We start from the raw sequence: 19804 nt of genomic DNA, 5'->3' as shown, positions 1-19804 counted from the left end.
CTTTCGGGCAGTCGCTCTCTCCTCTCATTCCCCTCTCTGGCTTGCGCAGCAGCAGGTCGCTCCCCAGCTTGGTGCCCTGACCTTGGCTCTCTTCCCATCTGCTCCGTGGTGGCATCAGTGGTGACTTCAGGTCACAACTAGCCTGACAGTCCTTGGTGCTCTGCCCTGGGACAACTTCAGTGCTGAGCCCCTTGGAGACAGCGTCACAGTTTGACGTGACAGATGTCATTTAGTGTCATCAGAAGGATGAGCCTCTGAACAGCTTCAGGAAACGCTGTTGTTCCTGGGGCTTTAGGTATCCGAGTGGCACACAGTGGATATTCCTCCTGCGCCAAGTCAGGAACAGTTATCCACCAGCTCCGTTTTTGGGGCAATAGCATTTGGCTAAAGAAGACCGAAGAAACATGAAGGATTGCTACTACGAAGAGAATATTTTATTACTTATAACACTTCATTCAGCTAAATCCACATAGCAATACACACAGAAATACTTCCGAAAAGTGCAAATTCTCACTCTGTATTTGTAATATGCCCTAGTTTTACAGAAGAACAGACACTGGGTAAACAAGAGTACAGATCCAGAACTCCCCAGGATTTCCAGACAAGGAGAACAACCCAACTTCAGATACTTCAAGAGTAGCTTTATACAAGGTGATTGAGCACGCAAAGGGCGAGGGAGGATGGAAAATGTGCTGTGCACCAGGAATTTGCTATCAGGATGGACTCTGATCATCTAGGCATCACCATCTTACTTGGGGAGAGAAGAGGCCAAAAAGGAGGGGAAAGACAAAATGAAGTGATGACAATAATAGTCTTAAAATTAAAGAGAACATCCAAGTGCTTTCTAAAGCTTTTGGAAGTGCTTCCTAGAGCAGACCACATGTTCCACCTTGCCCCAAATGACAGAAGCCATCGTTCCACCTGGTGGCTTCTCCCTCAGTACTCCGATAGCTTCACATAAAACACACTCCCTTTAATAAAACAGGAGCTGAAATCCCTAATACTTCAGGAGCCAGACAGAGAGCGGACACAAAGTGCTACCTGAGTACCGCTGAATCAGGGAATAACGCCAGAAATTTCAACATGCAGGTATCCTTCAAGTAAAGATACAGCAACAGCTTGAGAGCAGTCGAGAACTGCCCAAGGCAAGTAAGAGCCCCAGGCAGTGTGTCACCTCAGCGTCTGAAACAAACACACAGAAATTTAATTCTTAATTTACTCTGTGGATGACACAAATAAGCATTTCCCTTCCTTAGAAGGAAAAGCTGGGTATTTAAAGTTAAGGACATTAAGAGACCTAATCAGGTCCCAGTTCTCCCGCAGCCCAAGGGAAACCTGGTTCCCTCGAGTTCATCCTGCTGGGGCCCCGGCTGCGGGAAGGGCAGGTGAAGCAGAACTGGCTCACCATCCAAACAGGACACCGTGCCAAGGGCAAACACAAAGCAGGGGCTATGCTACTTTGGGCTATGGCTAGAGCTGTGCTTGGAGCTTCCAGTCGAACTCTCCTGTGTTAAACACGCTCCCTCCTGCTCTTCCACGCAGGAGTTGATGATTCACTCGCGCCATGGCAGGAAGCGTCCTTTAGAGTTGCAGGAGGAGAGACATGAATAGCACTTGAAGCTATTTAAACCACAGACTGGATGCTGTATCACAACTAGAATAAAAAAATTCTGCTACAAGCTCTGTATCGTAGACATTTAACCTTGCCTGGCAAGTCCCCTGTACTTACAAAGGTCCTATCCTAGGCCCACGGAAACACAACTTTACCATGTATCTGAGTGAGACAGAGATGAAGCCTATCACATCAAAAAGGGAAAAAAGACAAAACCAAGCCCTCCTAATTTTATCAAATGCTAAAACCAAATCATTGGCTGTATGGTTACAGTTTAAACCAATGACTTGCTGTAGACCAGCCTTTGAAAAGGCATATTTTAACTGGAAGCGCCTAGTAAACATCCACAACATACTTTGATCTATTATCTGCTTCCTACTCAAGCTTGAAAAGCTTTTGTTCTTATCTGAAAAGCAGTAAAGAACAGCTGACAACTGAAAGAAGGCTGCGCACAAGCCCAACAAACTCTAACACAATGTATAACAAAGTTACAGGGCGATGAAGTAAGAGAATTACAGTCCTTCACAGTAACAGAAGTAAGGGAAGCAAGATCAGAGGGAGGAGATAAAGGAGGAGTTCCACAAATGGAACAGTATAAATATATCAAACAGTTCAAATACAGTAGGAAAACAACGGTAGCAGCAGTTTAAAAACAGCAATAGTTATTATACCCTTAAGATACATTCAACACATTGTGCCTGTTGCTGTCATTCCATAAGCACTACTACGTCTATAACTTACTGCTCAAATCTATTGACAAGAAGAATCCCAGGTAGTTAACTCCCTGTATTTGTTTTTTTATCGAAGATATTTAGACTATGAACAGTTACCAACTTCTAAGAATGCCGATTTGAAAACGTAATCACGATTTTCTTCCATACTGCATTTATAACACTTGCCTACTGATATAAAGCAGATCTCTGGGAAATTGCAGATTTGTGCTCTTTGTAAGAGCACAAACGTAACTCACAAGACATAACTCCTAACGCTAACTGCTACAATATACACACGGCTGGCCTCATCACACACACTACGCTTTTTACAGTGTTTACCTTTGTTCAAAATTATGTTCCAAGTCACTTGTTCTCTTCTGAACTACTGGTAGGCTATTTAAAAACAAAATCCAAAATGCCTAAGGCTTTAATCTGCTGTCAGTGGAACAAACGGCAAGACTTCCTTCAAATTCAGTGCAGTTGGGATCCAGATCTGCACCTTTTCGTGAAAACCGAAGCCAAAGCAGCAGTCAGAAATGCCTTCGCACCTTCTGAGACCTACCCAGCGCTGTACAATAACATGAGTATACTCTAAGTGTAAAAGCTTTCACCCATTTTCCCCACCACATCAGTCAAATGTACAATCAAGAAAAAAAAGTTTTTTGGCATTAGATACATTTCACTCAACTGCAGAACAATTTGGAAATATCTTCTCTTAAAATAAAAAATAAATAAATACCGGCGGCAAATAAGAATTTGTGCAACACAGACCTTCTGCAGTACATGTACATTCATATACAGCAAAATACTTATCCACGGTTATAGTGCAAAGCTTCTGTCAGCATGAAATACCCAATACCCGCACAGACACAGAAACCTTGGTGCTCTTTAAAGCCGTCTAGATGCAACACATACAAAACCACTCTGGGCGCTCCTATGGCATCAAGCTGTAAGGGTATAATAAGATGGAGGACAAATTTTAAGATTTAACAATAGCGGCAAAACAACGGCTTTAACTTAAGTGCATCTTGGGTTCTCTCTCATGTAACCTTCACCACAGAGGTTAAGTGTTCAGTTTCATCTATTTCTTTTATCTAATTACTGTAAAGTGATAGCAGGGAGATGTCCACAACATCACTGACTTTATTCTGAAGGCTTATATTAGCAATTTAGCAGCACACATTAACAAGTATTAGTCTCAGTTAATCAATATGCAGTTTTTCTTGAAGCGTTGTTTCAGTTAAAGTATCTTCCACAGCTTTTCTGTGCCAAAAACGGCTTTTATTTTCTGAAATCCTAGATATCTACGTGAGAATTTCTGTATTGGTCTATTTTTTGGAAAAAAGTGATTAGCAGTAGCACTTTCTGCTCAAGCAAAGGTAGGAAACGTAATGGGAAGTTGTTAAAAATTTTACCTAAAAAGATAAAGAATAATAGTATTTGCGAACAGCTGTTCTAACAGAAATTAGTTTACAAGACGTGACCAAAAAAATCATGATTTAGTAAAGAAAAAAAAAAATCAAGGGTTTCAGCATCTCACCTTCACTTTCTCCCCTCCCCCCCCTTTTTTTTTTTTTTAAATACACAGTATGAATTCAAGCCATCAAAACAAAAAAGTCACTAACTGGACTTTTCATACACATTTACTAAATTTTTGAAACATTCATTAAATAAAAAAAAGCTTAAGTGCCTTCAGGGATGTGGGACAAAAACGGCCACAAAGCCTATAGTAGTTAGAATGAGCAATTTAACCGAGGAACGAACCAGTTTGCTCCTTTGGAAGCCTTGGAAAGGCACTATGTAATTCAAAACCCAGACTGCAAGCGGAACTGCATGTGTTGCCACTATCGGTTCACTGTCAAGTAAATATTTTAAGATAGACATAGGGAAAGATACAATGCAGCAAGAGCACCTTTAACAGGATACTGAAGTAGCTGAAAAATGTCATATTGAACGGTTTGCTTAAACAAGAAATGCTAAGCACTGAACTCTACTTCAACATTTTTGGAAATTAAGACCAGTAACAATGATACCTACATTCACACACAACAGCTGGGAAGAAGCAGGCTTTGTCATCAGTTTGGAGCGATCGCTTCCTTCAAATACTATGACTACCCCGTTTTAAAACCTTGTCACGCAAAAGGTTTTGGGTACCTGAAATTAGTTTAAGACAAGATCTACTGGCTAAGATCAGCTGTCTTAAACCCACTAGGGCAGCTCATTTGCATTGGTGTGGATTAATTAATCTTTTGGTCAAAAGGACAGGAAATTGTAATAATAAATTCCGTCCTTTTCTCTCACTTCTCCTCCTTATCCCAATTTTCTAGCCCAGACTTTGGTGAAAAGCCTGACAAAAGAATGCTTCTTCGTTAGAGAATAAAAATGTAGCTGTTTGTTTAACACACACACACACGGATTAAACTGAGTTCTGTTCTTGGTTCCTTTGTTTCACATGACGCAGTGCAGGCAGTCACGTCTCTGAACACCAGGTACAGGAGATCTAAGCAGAGCGCCAAGTCAGTCCATTCTTATCAGGTTCAAGAAAATTCTCAATCAAAGCTTCAATAAGTTTCTGAAGTTCTTCTTCCAGCACGGTTCTGTCACTAGAGAGAGACCAATACCATGTCAGAGGTTTGATAAACACCAAGCATCTATTACAAATAAAATAAAGAGCAAGATCTGATGGTGATGGACTAGCTCTGTTATGTTTCCTACAAGCATCAACGTGTAGAGACTCCAGCCTGCTTGCTTTAACAAGCTACTTTTCGGTAAAGACTATTGCAATATTAATTTAAATCAATTTAATTAAATTACAGGAAAAAAAATAGCCACTAGAGGGCTATAGGCGAGCAGAGAGGACACAAGAACTAATGACTGCAGAACCAATGCAAGACAGGTCAGGCACAGATTGTAAATGGATTAGAAAGTAAGAACGAGCTATTAAGAGAAGAGGTAGATACCCTAGATGGGCATCTGGATGCTGTGTAGTGAAGAATATAGGGTATCTGATTGTATTTTGACAAAAATGCAATGTAGGGGGATTGAGTAATTGGGCAAAGCGTCACAGCTCACAAGAGGACACTGGAATATACTGATCCTTTCCCTATTTAAATGCCCAGACATTCATTTGAGTAAAAAGACGACATCCACATGCACAAACGCGTTGCAACACTCCTTTAAAAATGCATAATCCCTCTCCTACCCCGAAAGCCACACTGGAGGGAGAGGAACTCAGTCTGTTTTTAAAGGAAGAGGCAAAACAGGCTTATTTGCATTTGCTTTGTTCATTTGTGGAACTGGCAATTTATCACTGCCCTTCACGTCACCACTTCCTTTTAAAAAACCACCCCAAAAATGGTGCAATAAAACTGACTTTCCTGATGCTCAGCTTTTAAGAATAATCAATAAACAGCAACTCAGAGAAATATTTGCAAAGCTATCATGGCAAGGAGTGCTTTCTGAGGTTCCTACAGACCATTTTATGCCCTGAACCAAGGAAGCTTGAAAGCTTTTCAGTTTCATGTTCCAGATAATAACTGCCATTAACCATACATATTACTAAAATTAAAGGTCGATGTATTTTTCTGATTTACCAGAATGAACAGCAGCAGAAGCCCAAATGATGCATCAAAGCATCGCAGGTACTTTGTTTCTCTTCCCACTACCCTTACTCGTCTGGCCCTCACGTGTGGTAAGATGAGGTTAAGGGCAATATTTCTAGCATTTATTTTTTCCTTGTTGGCACAGCTGTTTGCCTCAACTATATCTTACCTTTTCTTCAGCATTTACACCAAATGGTACCTTGCCCACTCCCAGGTTTATGGAAGCATGTTCCAACTGAAGTGAGAATTTCCATACCCGTATAAACAAAGAAGTGCATTCACACACCAGACAATCAGAAAGCTCTCCGACCAAATAAATCCAAGCTTCTGGCAAGAGCTGCCATTCAGAAAATTGGGGTGTAGAACTCCTACCACTTCTCTGGCCTGCTGTTATTCCATGGTCAATTCAGAACAATTTAAAAACATGATTCAAAAGATGGGCCGTACATGTGTTAGACACTTCATGTAGCAATAAACCATGTTTTAAAGAATACTTCAGCAACCCATGGAAAGCTGTCTAGGCACGGATCTGGGTATCCCCTCACGTGCACATTGTACAAGCAAAGGCAATCTACCACTCACTATCCACTGGCTGCCTAAGTCTGACCTAAATATTCAGTGATAAAAATGTGCTCACCCTGAATTCCTGCCAATAAGTAGAAATAAATACTGAATCAGAGGCTCCTTTATGTCATTTTCAATTCTCTGCTCCACAGGAATATTGGGACACGAGTCTAAAAGGAGGTGTACTCACGCACTTTAGGTTAGGAATCAGTTTAAGAGCCTGCTTCTCTCCATTAGCTAGACTGAGAACCTAGGCTCCTCATTCGCACTCCTGATTTCAATGGTGTAAACATACCCTATATTTTTTTCCTCCCTTTTAAACTGGAAGAAGCTCAATCCAGGTGGCTGCCAGAAGGGGACAGACCTCTAGTTACTCTCCAGTAGCTCAGAGCAACACAGCAGATTCCCAAATGCAACAGGAATCCACCTGGGTTTAAGCATACTTGCCAGCAGCAGCACAACTTCGTCACTTTTTAATTCTAAGTGAATGAGGAATTGGGTTAATAAAAGAAGTCTCCTATTGTAGCAGATGCTGAAAATTCAATTCTTTGTCTTATCCACTACAGCGGGGATCCATTATGAGCAGGAACGTGCATCACTCTGGCCAGTTTAACAGGTTGGAACAGTCAGCTGAGGCTCAGGTCTCCAAGGAGGCAGCAGAGGAATCCCTCACCAGGGGGGGAATCGATTCCTGCATACTGACCTTTCGGCCCAAAGGCATCTTGCAATGCACGCATGCGGACCTGCTACTGACCTCTGTTCGGGCAGCGCACACATCTCTGCGTAGTACTTGATCTTTGGTTCTGTTCCACTTGTCCGAAGGGTGGCAACACAACCATTTTGAAATGTAAAAGTGATCATCTGACTGCTTTTACTCACTGGTAACACCTACATAAACAACAACATTTTACTACAGAACACCCCAACTAACACAAAAGTGGGTTTTGTTTTTCTTTTAAAATATAACATTCAGTACAAACAAAGCTAAATAAACATGCTGAAATCCCTTGCAGTATACATCCACCAGCCAATGCAACAGACCAGAACAAGTCATTTCAGCCTGACAGGCCTATCGCCTAGATCAGACTCCGTATTTCAGGATAACGGGCCTGCCTCTTACTCCCATTGGAATTCCAACATCTGGAAGCCTGCTAGAGAGCTTAAAAGTTGCAGAAGCATCAAGCTCACTTCAACTAAAAGTTCATTCATTGTTATATCAAAATAGTCAACACAATAGCCAAGCCATTTCACATTTAAGCAGTTTTCTCCCCAGTAAGTGTTGTTGATGGTAATTATACTGCCATCTTAGTTGACACAGTACGCCTTTCTGCATAGTTCTTGGCGTATTTAACTTTCAGTCTCTTCAAAAAGAGAACCTCTCCTGCAAAAATACTTTGTAACTCACCGATTTCTTATTTGGCTGGCTGCTATCATAGCCAGTGGTAATATCTCGTACATGTAATATATTGTAAATACCACAACATTTTGGATAAGACTGAGGGGCATCAAAGTTCCGAAGTTTCTCAAATATCCTTTTGATAGTAGGAGGATCATAGCACAAGAAATAGGAAGTCTTTGATATGTGATATCCATACCTACAAGCAGATTAACATTTTCGGTTACAAGATTCAGAAGTTTTCTGCACATTTGGAATCTAAAAAAAGCCCCCGTTTGGAAAAGCAGTAACAGAAAAAGAATGCAGTTCTCACACCTGTGGAAACAAGTATTTATAGGCAAATGTTTGGACTCTGAAGCAGATTTCACTGCATTACTCAGATCATCTTAAGCTATTTTTAAATTCAAGCAAAGGTTTCAGTTCCAAAGAAATAAAAGCCAACCATTTGGCTAAGTGCAGCCTTGGTAGCCGTCAGGAAATTAATATGCAGTATCATTCCCACACCATCAAAAATCGTCTGCTGTAGCCACGCGAGCAGCCACAACAACAGATTATTTCAACAACCTCCGAGGAAGGTGACTGATTATTTCATCCAAGTTAAAACTACTATCCCCAATCAGACCCAACACAAGCACTCCCTAGGTGCAGCAGCCATGTTTGCACGTCGAAATTTAAGTTGTTCTTTACTATACTCCACCCGCTCCTCATTCTATGGAGACCCTTCTCTGCAGCTTAAAAAATTAAGTGTGACTGGAAGATGAATTCTTCTGTTACCACTATCATTGACAGCTTTTCAATTCAGCTGTGCAGAATTGTTTTTGCTACAGTTTGCATACGACAGGGCAAACTCCCAAGTGCCATAAAGAGATAAATGCTGACCATCGTTTCTGCTTCCTCGTTCCAAGTTTCTAAGGGCCACAGTCTGTCTTTCTGCTGGGCCAGCAGGAAAAGGAATGGCATATATAATTTGCTGTAACTGTGCCACCAGTTCCGTTAGAAGCACAGGAACTTCTGCTGATGAACTGGGCTTATTTGTACATGACTTAATTCTGACACAAACACATTCCTCATTTTATTGCAGTGAATTGCGTCCACAGCTATTGAACGCAGGCCATTCCTTAACCTCTGCTCTATTACAAATCTCTGCAAGAACAGCACGTGATCTTCTAACAATCCCCAGACCGTGTTTAAGTGAAAACAGTAAGTGTTTAAAGAGAGGCACACAGACCACAACTAAGATATCGCTACCCGCCAGAAGGTAAGAGAATAACATAGCATGAATCAAATAAGAGACAAAAGTTTGCCCTGGTGAATCCATATGCAAAATTTGACTCTTTCACAATTTATTGCAGAAACATGATAGAAAGGGCCTCTTCAGTCCTTTGGGAGATATGGTATTCAAGTGGTATCTGTAATACTGAAGTGTGTAGTCCATCATAGCATCAGAAAAAACAACTTACAATGAGAAAACACCTGAGGGACGCATTAAAAATATTTACTAGATTATTCCCAGCTCCAAAATAGTTAAGTAGAACATACTAAGGAAAAATACAACTTACGTTTCATATATCTCAATGAGTTTCTGTGCTAGTGTTAAGTTCTTGCCCTCCAGGTAGGTTGCCATTTCAGCTATGACCACAGCTGCGCTTACACCATCTTTATCCAACACTGATGTGCCACACATAAAGCCTAGAAATAAAAAATTGATTGTGGAAAAATAACCTGACATACTATTACACTGATTTACTTGATTGAAGTTTTAACCTTTTTCCTGTAGAAGAAAATTGGCCGATACATGGAAGTTGGTTTTATTACTGCATACGCATTCCCCTTTTCTAAGAAATCTCATTAACTTAGGGGTTATAGGGCTGGAAAGAGACATGCTATAATCAATTAATTCCAGATTGATAACAACATCTGCTCTCTGAAAAGATCTCTCATAGTACGGTGCTAAACATAAAAATTTGCTTGTTTTGTGCAAGCACACTGATACTGCAAAGAGTCTTGCCAGTAATTTGCATCAAAGGAACCCAGACAGATACAGCCTTGGTAACCCATAAACCAGTGCTCCACAGTATGGCCAAGACGCCTTCTTTCTGAAGGGATCCATGAGCAAGATCTTAACTCCTTATGGTTAAAAGCTTCTTTAATTTTATGAATGAAACTGGGACAGGCACACACCCTGTTCGCCACGTGCTTCATTTTCAAACGCCATATTTACGTGAATACGCTGTCCCAGAAAGCTGCCATTTATCCTAAGAAGTGGAGAATTCCTATAGCCGAAACGTTCACTACACAGTTCTGTACAGATAAGTGGTGTCAGCAAGATTACCAAGATAAATAGTGTGCTCAAGGTAAGGTCAGCAGGAATATTCACACACTTCTGTAAGGTATTTAATGCTATTCCTGCACATGTCTGGATTCCTCACATATTGTTCTGAAGTATGAGGTGTACAGCTCCTGGAGGAACTGCAGTACTGGTGCGATGGATAGCGTGACCGAAGCAAGCCATGTCCCAGCTCCACATAGGCATTAATAGCAAGTCCTCAGAGAGAGGGTCTGTAAGATATTAAACTGATTAAGAACAGATCCTGTGCTTAATCTCAGCTACAAGGCCACAAAACAGCAGCAGTTTGGCTCTGGCATCTCAGGAATTTCAACCTGTATCAGAAGAGGTTTGTATCAGGAAACTGCACAAGGCTGTACTGCACAAACTGTACCAGAACCAGAGATTCATACATCCTTTATTATGACAGTTGACAAGTTGATTTGATGAGAGCAAAATACCAATACTAGTAACTACAAGAACAAAAATAAAGTACTTCTGTGTTTCATTTCGTAACTAAGACCACTCCTTTTTAGTCGCTTTTCCCCCTGCAGTTCTCCACATTTTAAAGTGATGTTAACATACATACCGATAGACTCTTCAAATGCAAAGAGAATTTCTTTTCCGTTATCTAGGAGATCTTTTACTCTACTTCCAATCCATTTAAAACCAGGGAGCGTTTCCTGAAATAGAAAAGTGCATTAAATACATATTTTCAATTTAGTTTCAAGTAAAAGAAGAAAGTCTAGCCACTATTCCCTTCACTTCCAGGATGCTTCAGACTCAAAAAAAAAAAAAGAGAGAGAGAGAAAGAAAAAAAAAAAGATTATGCGTTCTGAATTTTAGGGTCAATGGGAAAGACTGCTGCAGAGTCAAAACACTAAAGCTTAAGGACATTTTATTGATTTTCTTGAAATAATTTCCCTGAATTTAAATCTAATCAATTCACAAACAGAATAGGGATAGCAAAGACAAACATTAGACAAATCATATCTTCAGTTTAGATTATGAAACTGAGGCAAAGAGTCACTGGATAGCATTTTACTAGTGAATACTCAACTGGGACATGAATGTCAAATCAAGGAGTAGGCATGCTTGAGAGAGTGTGGTTCTCTCCAAGATCAGACAAGATCTTCTGTGTGCTTATCAGATCAGACAACAGGACAAAGTTATTCAAAAGGAAAAGTTCCAGAAATATAACCAGCAATTTTGGGTGATGGGAGGCAAGAGCACTGCTTGTGCTCTTCAAATCATGCAAAAGCAGTCAAAAGCTTACAAACAGTCCTTCTTGGAGAGAAGGAAGGTACAAAGGGGGGAAGCTTTTAGAGGATACCAAGGGGTTCTGTCAACTCCTAGCTTTTTTTCAGTCAAATGTGTCCTTCCCAGAAAAAAAAAAAAGTGAACAGTAATTAGTGAGACAAATTCACTACAAGGCAGTGATATTCAACCTGATTAAGCATATTTGGACAGTCACTTCAGAATGGTTTTCAGACTTGCTTTCAATTTTAGTTTTTAATTCCTCATTGTTTGGCAAAATATTTTTTCCTATTGCACATGGATTTAATTAAGACATGTATTAAACAAGACCTGGATCTTTGTATGTTTTTGCTAAGCTTTAGAGCACTTGCATCTCTTATGGCTAACATCCAGAAGTCTCAGAAATCAGAGCAAGTACTTAATTTGAATGCAGGAACTAAAATAATAACTGTCGTCTGCAGGGGCACCCCCCATTTTCTTTTTTAGAAAGTCCTTAATTAAACTACATTAAAGATCTGAACATAAGAGTTCCTCTGTCTGTCACAATTTGAAGTAAAACTAAACTTAAAACCTACTAGTGATCTGGGCACCTGAAGGAACACTGTGTAACCTGTAAGTGTTTGTTCCAAATCCATCAAGAAGCACTCCACTTTTGTAGTAAACACACCAAGATGCACACACTGTCATTCTCTCACACCGAAAAATTTCCCTCTAGGAAAATAACCAAGACAAAGGCATTTCTATTATATGTAATTTAGGTTTTAATGCGTGTCACCCTGTTACAGCCTCCTTGCGGCTTTGCATAAGTTAATCTCGCAGTCTGTATTCACTGTAACATGCATTGAGAAACACTGCCGATGCTGAAATCAGGCTTGTCTAGCTAAAACAGCATTCCCTGCAAGTTGGAACGCATAAAAGCTCCCAGCCAAAAGACTGGAATTCATCTGTCTATTTTTCATTTTGTAAAGTCATAAGTGGGGGGGCTAGATGGAGAACATGGCAATCAGATTTTACTCTGCCAAGAAGACATCATAAAAACCACACTTACTTCAAAGTGAAATCCCTCTTTAAGTGCAATTGCCCTCAAAATTTTCGAGGAGACTGTGGTCGCTAACATGTAAACATTCTTCACATCAGCATCTTCGGAGCAGTTTTCCTTCCAGCAAAAAAACATCCACCACCCAAACAAAGCTGCTAGCTCGTTGCCAGTGAACACCTTCCAGCAGCCACTGCAGCCAGGATAGAAAATATAAGAGCTCTTTCAGGTTTCCCAGGAGCATCCACTCAGGGGGAGATGTTTTCTGCAGTCACTGGAACAACAGGAATCTGAGCACGCTACTGACAAGCTGCTCTATACAAAGCCACCGTACTAACAGGACTCCACGTCTATCACGTCTCAATGATTTACAAGCCCAGTGCATTCTGTTAGCAAGCAAAGATACCAATTAGTATCCTTACTGCCAGCTTTAAAACAGCTTAGGTCTTTTTAATTTATCAAACAGAAGTACAGCAGTCTAATCAGTCTATACATTGCAGTCAGGCAATGCCTGCGCAACTGTGCATTATAGACAGTTACTTACATAATGATCAGAATTTTGGCCTGTTAGTGGAAGAAAAATAATTTCTATTCAATATGAAGAAGCCAGGGAAAGCACAAACAAACAAAAACAAAACAAAAAAGCCCACAACAGCTAACTGTCCCAAGGCAGAATTTGTTTGCCTAATAGAAGTGAAAAAACAGAAACAAGATCTTACTGTCTTTAGTAGCCACTCAATTTTTCAGTTAAGTTTTATTTGGCCCTTTACTGTAACACCTGGGAAGTATTTAATCTAATCTTTTCCGAGTTATTAACTGATTTGACTTAAAAAACATTCTTTCAGGTGGAGCTATACCAAAAGATGAAGCTAGGAAGAAAAATATCCAAGTAACTAAGCCACAACAGGAAAGAGTGGGTTGAAGGTGTGTGCCTGTCAACCATTTGGGGACATTCTGCAATTTTCAGTACCTCTTCTGCAGAAAGAGATAAAATAAAGGTCCCATCACTTACTTTTCCTGCTGTTCTGCCACTGCTAGTCTATCTGCGTCTGGATCAGTGGCCACTACTACTTTAGCATTTTCTTTCTCTGCCAGCCTCAGTGACAACTCCTGGTGGGAGAAAAAGGAGGGGGGGGAAATATAAAATCACAAGAGCAAATAAACCCACAGTCTTCCTACTTATAACATGCAGCGAAAGAAATACAGTGGGAAATCCATATGAGATTTTAACACAGCTGAAGGCCAGGTACTCCCTGTTCTCTTCCTCTATTTGTTTTTCAGCACAGTGTCATAGCCGAACAGAGGAAAGCTCATAGAAATCTGATGAAGTAGAAACAAAAATACCAGCACAGATTCTCCTTCTTCAGGATTTGGGCATTTGACAGTAGAGAAGTCTGGATCTGGATCTTTTTGTTCAGGTACTGGAATGGGGGGCTGAAAGCCAAATGCTTTGAAAGCCAACTGCACATAGTCGTGTCCAACTCCGTGAAAAGAGGTATGAACAAACTTCAAATTTGTTTGCTCATTTAGCTCCCTGAGAAGGAAAAAAGAACTTCAGTAAGATTTTCATTATTTAACAAGACTACTTCCATGTGGGAAAGAAAAAGCAAAAGAAAATGCAACTACACTTTGTACTATTCTGCTGATTTCTGCATTAATTTCAAACAAGGAATGAGTGAAAAGTGCTCATTTGGACTTTCACTAGAAATTGCTGGTTTAAAGCTCCTTCTCCTGAGGGGGGGGGGGGGGAAGAGATATTTACCTTCTGCTGAATCAGCTGAAAGTCTCCCAAGAATGAACTGGTAATTTCTGCATCAAACTCAAGCTCTTCCACCACCCTGAAGATCTTACTCTGGCTCTACTCTACCTATGTTATTCATCCTCCTCCTTTTATTCTTGCCTTCTGCCCCACCTAACCTTTAAGCTTAATTTTTTCACCTGTATTCCATGCATGTACACCTCACCCTTACTTCTAATTTCTGCCTTTTATTCAGAACTCTTTGAGCATATTCGTTTGCATAAAATGGATCACATCAGGGTGCTTTACTGTAGCCTAGTGTCCAAAGGCAGGCTGCTTTATTGTCAAGAAGCATGGCTTAGTCCTAATGATGGTGACCATCTAATTGAATGACGCATCAGAGAAGGGCTGGGGCGAGACAGAACGGGGAGATGACCAAACATTACTCCCACCATGAAGAGCACAGAGCAATGGCCTCAAGCAGACAGTGATGTCTGTGGCAGAGTGGAGCACCCAGCTTCTGTGAACCGTGAAGACAGAAATCAAGTCACTGATTTGTGATGAAAAAAAATCATTACAGGCAGGTCCAAAACTTAAAATTTTGGAAGACAGCCCAATCCCTATACCCAAATCAAAAATGTTTATGTATGGTAGCATTGCATGCTTTATTATTGAAGTCTATCTGTCAGTAGTCAGTTCTCCACATGTAACCAAGAGCTTAATTAAAAACATAATTTAAGTACATTTTGTTCTATACAATACCTATGATAACAGATCTTTTTCAGATCCTCCATGTAACAGTCACAAATTTTCTGCAGAGGATCCTGTCTAAGGGGACTGGTCTCCACTAGATTCTCATTCCAAGAGCCATTCCATGGTTCAACGCACTCTTCTATACATTTTATAATTTCCTTATCGTGAGGAGAGGTGATCTGTGCTCCATTTTCCCAATAAACCTGGTATAAGTTTAAGGAAAACAAGGAAGAACACAGTTTATTTACAAAGATTATCAACTTCATAAATTCTTTTAGCTGTAGAATTCTGCATACTTCCTGCGTACATCACAAAAAAGGCTAGCGTCAGACTGGCTCGATTCTCAAAAATCATTTGGAATCATATAGTTTACAATTTTAGTTATGTAATGATAGCTACTCAGCAACACAACCCATTTTCAAAAAAGCTGGTATTCAACTATTACGACTGAAATCATCAGGACGTGAGAAACCGAAACTGGGCACTTACATTTGAGAGTGTTGTGCAAACTGTAACAGAAGAAAAACATTACCTTCCACATCGTCTGGCATTCCTTTTGAAAAAGAAGCACAACTTGTTTTTGAAATAGAAGCGAAACAGATAAGCAGTGTGCCAAGGTACATGTTTTTCCATAACTGAACAACTGTAATCTTTCAGCTGGAAACACTATCAAACCCTGAACTATAAAAAGTCTTTGTTAAAGAATTATTTAGATGCCAGTTTTCCCACCGTTTGTTTCCAATAGCATGGTTGAGTTCACATTGCAGACTTTCTACTCGGACCTATCTGTCTCTCCTTGTCCGCTGGCTTTCATGAAACCCATAGGTACTCAGTATCTTCAAAACTATGGGTTTGTCAAGTTTGGTTAAAATTGTCCAAAACCTTCAGAAGCTGCTGAGTTCACAGCGGAAGTAGTGAAAGATAAAACAATTCTTGTGAAAGACTAGAAAAAACTATATCCTGACAGAAGTAAAATGCTTTATATCAGAAGACACAAACATAATAGCTTCTTGATAAATGAAGCACCTGGAAAACTGATGTGGCTTATTTTCTTATTCATTGCTATAGCTAAGAGAAAGTAAAGGCTGGTGAAGTACTTTACAACTTGTTCCACAGAGGACAAGTGCAATACAATCACCTCCAAGAGTTATCTCTGTGCAGAGTAAGATTGGTTTTCCTATCACTGCCATTACTCACTGACCTGTTCCTAAGCTTCTAGAATGCTAAGTTTAGTTGGAGTTTAGTTCAGATTCTTAAATTTTAGAAAGGAAATACTGTGTTACACTACTCCATAAGCAGCATTTGCTATTATGGATGGTTATACTGCTCCAAGCTTTCAAAATGAAGCCACCTGCCTCTCTCTTGATGCCCAGAAAAACAACCTTACAGGGAGCAACACACTATGACAAAGTTTTATTAATCAACTTTTTTAATAATTAATTAACTTTATTAATCAAAGTTTTATTAATCAACCATCACCATCTTCAGCACACTTACCTACTGTGTGGATTAATTCACCTAAGTTCTAGCTTAGTTTTAAACCCATTTTTAAGCCTAAGAAGTGAACAGAAATTGCTTAAGCATTTCTTCAGCTGCTGATTAGACTCTGTGGAGTGTCACAACAGACGTGCTCAAGATACACAAGCAGTGTGGTCTTAAGTTCTAGTCGCAGAAGAAAGCGTGTGTAATTCAGGTTATAGAAGGATGAATTACTTGAAATAATTTCTCCTGATGTACATGCACGGACGCTCCAGAAGCTGCCAAATGCCAAAGCCATGTAGGTAATACTGAAAAGCGGCTGGCTGTGACACGCTGCGAACTTCAAGTTCAAGCCTTACCTTGTAGCCGTTGTCCTCCTTCCGGTTGTGGGATGCTGTGATCATCACACCAGCCACAGCTTTGAGCTGCTGAACAGCATAGGGCTACAAAGGAAACCCAGAAATGTCGATTTACTCAAGGGTTCCACAGCAGGCACAAATAACATTATATTATTAGGACAGTTATGCAATAGGATGCTACAGGAGAAGTGGCTCTTAATGCTTCACCAGTTTATTTGAAAATTGTATACATGAATGCTCATCATTCTGTCTCCTGTAGCTAGTAATAGAGAGAAAGCTTGTTCTGTTGCATAGGAACATTATTCTATTTACCAATTACATAAACACAATTAACTGGCCAACTAAAGAAAGCCTAGACTCAGATTACTCTAGTACTTGAGAAAGAGAAAACAAGTTGAAACACAATGAAGGAATTCACCAAAAGGCTTGTTGAAAAACAAGTTACAGGTATTTCCAGCTAAAGAGCATCCAGTTCTTTTCAGTCCTCCCCTCAAAACAAGACCCACAGCATACACAGCACACTAGAAAAGCTTGCAGAATAGAAAACAAGGGTTTAAAACCCTGCAAGAAAAAGCTTCCATGACTAGAACAGAAATGTCTATTTTTTGAGATATTAAAAGTAGAGGCAATCCTTCATTTCTTCCACTATAAGCCATGTAAGTCTTATGTCCAAAAACACACAGTCCCTATACATGTGTGTATACTCACACACACATAAATATCACCCTTGACCCTTATGACACCCAGGTGTTTAAGCACAGAATAAAAGAATAGCAGAATGCTTCACCTGTAACTAAGAGAGCAAAGCCTGGACTGCAATAACTATTGCCCTCGCATAGCAGCCTAGGGTGAAATGTGATTTTGTTGACTATCTGCACCCAGAAGAATTCAGTGACGTTCTTCTTACAGCCTCCTTGAAGAGCCAAGCGTACCAAGCAGCCTCTGTTTTTCCGTTTAAATAAAGGAATTTGAGTAGAAAATTGCTAGTTCATATTTTTAGTAAACTTCCAAATACTCCCTTAACTGCATGGCTCTAAAATATAAAAGAGAAGATGACTCACCACAAACGGTGTAGGGACATAGGTGGAAAAGAAGTATACAGGTACATCTTTAGCCAGCAGGACTGCTGCAGTGAGCTTTGCAAGTCTACCAACACAAAAAAGAAAACATTCAGTCAACCCAACTCCCCACGACAATCCAATAGCCATACAGCATTACTGTAACCTTCATTTCACTTGTTTCTTAAATCCCTTTATTGTTTTTTGGCTTACACTAAGAGGAGTATCCTACAGTTTGTACAGTCAATGTAATAGAGCTTTCAGGCTGTAGAATCTGAGACAGCGCTTTTATTTGCTGCTTGAAGAGCTCAAGGCACTTCAGTCAACCACGTAAATAAAACAGTGATATCAAAAACAAAGATATAGAACCTACTGGTGGGACACTCGTCCTTCATTCAAGGACAGAACCAATCTCCCAGAAAGTTTAAAGTGCCAGATGTCTGCAACAGCAGGTTTGGAAAAGAATCTGGTATCCCACACAGCAAAGCTTGTTTGCCAGCCTTGTTCAGCAGCTTCAGACAATATCCATGAAACAGATCTACTCCTAAAATATACTTCTGCAAACCAGCACACTCTTATTTGAGAAAGTTTAGAAACAGTCACAGCACCCATGTTTTTAAACCTTGCCTTATAATAAACTTTTCCTTTCAAGCAGCAGGGAAACTCATTCTCTTTTGGGTAACTGATATGAAACTGTTCTTTTCAAGTCAGGTACACACAGCTCAGCAGTTAATGGGAAGTCTCAGAACCAAAACAGATGAGAGATTAAATAGCGTAAGTTTGCTTTGCTCACTCGGTTTTACAGACAAGCATTAATACTTGCTTCCTTATCTCCCACAATGAGTATACTGTAATCTAAGTTTCAGTTACTTAGAATTTCACTGTAGCACCTATCAAATGTAACCTGAAACCACTTAAAAGAGTTGGAGAGCTCAGCTTGTAGTTGAAGCTACTGAAATTTTGCTTGCGTATCACAACGGTTTACATCAACTTAATTACGGGATACAGCCGGACTGTCTGCCATCTCCCTCGGCACTGGAACTGATGCAAAGAAAGGGGCACTCCTGCTCACATAGTGCTGGATAAACTAGTGCTGGATAAACATGCTGATCCAATTGAAAACACTCTTTCGGGGAGGTTCAATTTGATTTTAGCACTACCGTAACTGCGTGTCACCCCAAAGGGACTAAAGAAACATGTAGTTGGGAACTGATTTTCTCCTTTGACATGTGAAACACACGACTGCACTGCCATCAAGCCTGAATTCCAAGCTTTGTGTGGCTGAAAAGGAATGTTTTTCTTACACTTCCACATTTTTAAGCTATGCATAACCCAGACAATTTGGGCGACAGCCTTGCAAATGCAGTGTAACAAGTGTTTAAAACCCTTATGCCAAAGCCTGGTGGATAATGTGCCACACACATCTGAAGACCAGACAGGAAAGCGTGGAGAGGCAGACTTCAGGGGAATGGGAAACTCCTAGAATACAGTCGCTAGATTCTGTGCTCTATCATACCAAGAACTTTTACATCCCTAGAATATTACATGTTGACAAAAATAAAAAAGAAAACTACAGTAGTTACAATTAACTATAATAACTGCATTAACTACAACGATTAACTACTCTAACTAAATAATAATTAGCTACTGGGTTGGCTTTTTTGTAAAGCGTGCCATTACCACATGCATTTTGCTCCTGCAATGACAGGGGATTAGGAGTCCTTACAGAATTCAGCAAGCAGTTCCTTTACAGATCCTCTCTCCCCTTTCCTTGCAAAGAGCACAATTTGGTGTCACTGGAAGTTTACATTTTAAGCATTCCAGGTAAAATATGCCCAATGTGGAAATACACTGGGATCGCAGACTAGCATAAGGGTACCAAAATACTGGGTTACAGTAGGCTGCAGGTAG

The 19804-nt window shown here is 40.1% G+C and overlaps 1 protein-coding gene across 3 annotated transcripts in view; it reads right to left on the bottom strand.

The window, feature by feature from the left end:
• Window positions 1–427: 427 nt before the first annotated feature.
• PGM2L1 (phosphoglucomutase 2 like 1) overlaps window positions 428–19804 on the bottom strand; it is a 42000-nt gene continuing 22623 nt past the window's right edge. For all 3 annotated transcript variants that reach the window (XM_075491353.1, XM_075491352.1, XM_075491351.1), the window contains 11 exons: window positions 17897–17981; window positions 16836–16919; window positions 15007–15200; window positions 13851–14040; window positions 13519–13616; window positions 12519–12699; window positions 10803–10896; window positions 9447–9576; window positions 7897–8086; window positions 7246–7379; window positions 428–4928 (listed from right to left, as the gene is read on the bottom strand). In XM_075491353.1, coding sequence (XP_075347468.1) covers window positions 4826–4928; window positions 7246–7379; window positions 7897–8086; window positions 9447–9576; window positions 10803–10896; window positions 12519–12699; window positions 13519–13616; window positions 13851–14040; window positions 15007–15200; window positions 16836–16919; window positions 17897–17981 — 1483 coding nt within the window. In that variant the 3' untranslated portion in view covers window positions 428–4825. The remainder of the gene's footprint in view (window positions 4929–7245; window positions 7380–7896; window positions 8087–9446; window positions 9577–10802; window positions 10897–12518; window positions 12700–13518; window positions 13617–13850; window positions 14041–15006; window positions 15201–16835; window positions 16920–17896; window positions 17982–19804) is intronic.

This window comes from Mycteria americana, chromosome 1, assembly GCF_035582795.1.
Source record: "Mycteria americana isolate JAX WOST 10 ecotype Jacksonville Zoo and Gardens chromosome 1, USCA_MyAme_1.0, whole genome shotgun sequence".
Lineage (NCBI taxonomy): Eukaryota > Metazoa > Chordata > Aves > Ciconiiformes > Ciconiidae > Mycteria > Mycteria americana.
The sequence above is the reverse complement of the archived record's forward strand: the minus strand, read 5'-3'. Positions and strand labels throughout refer to the sequence as shown.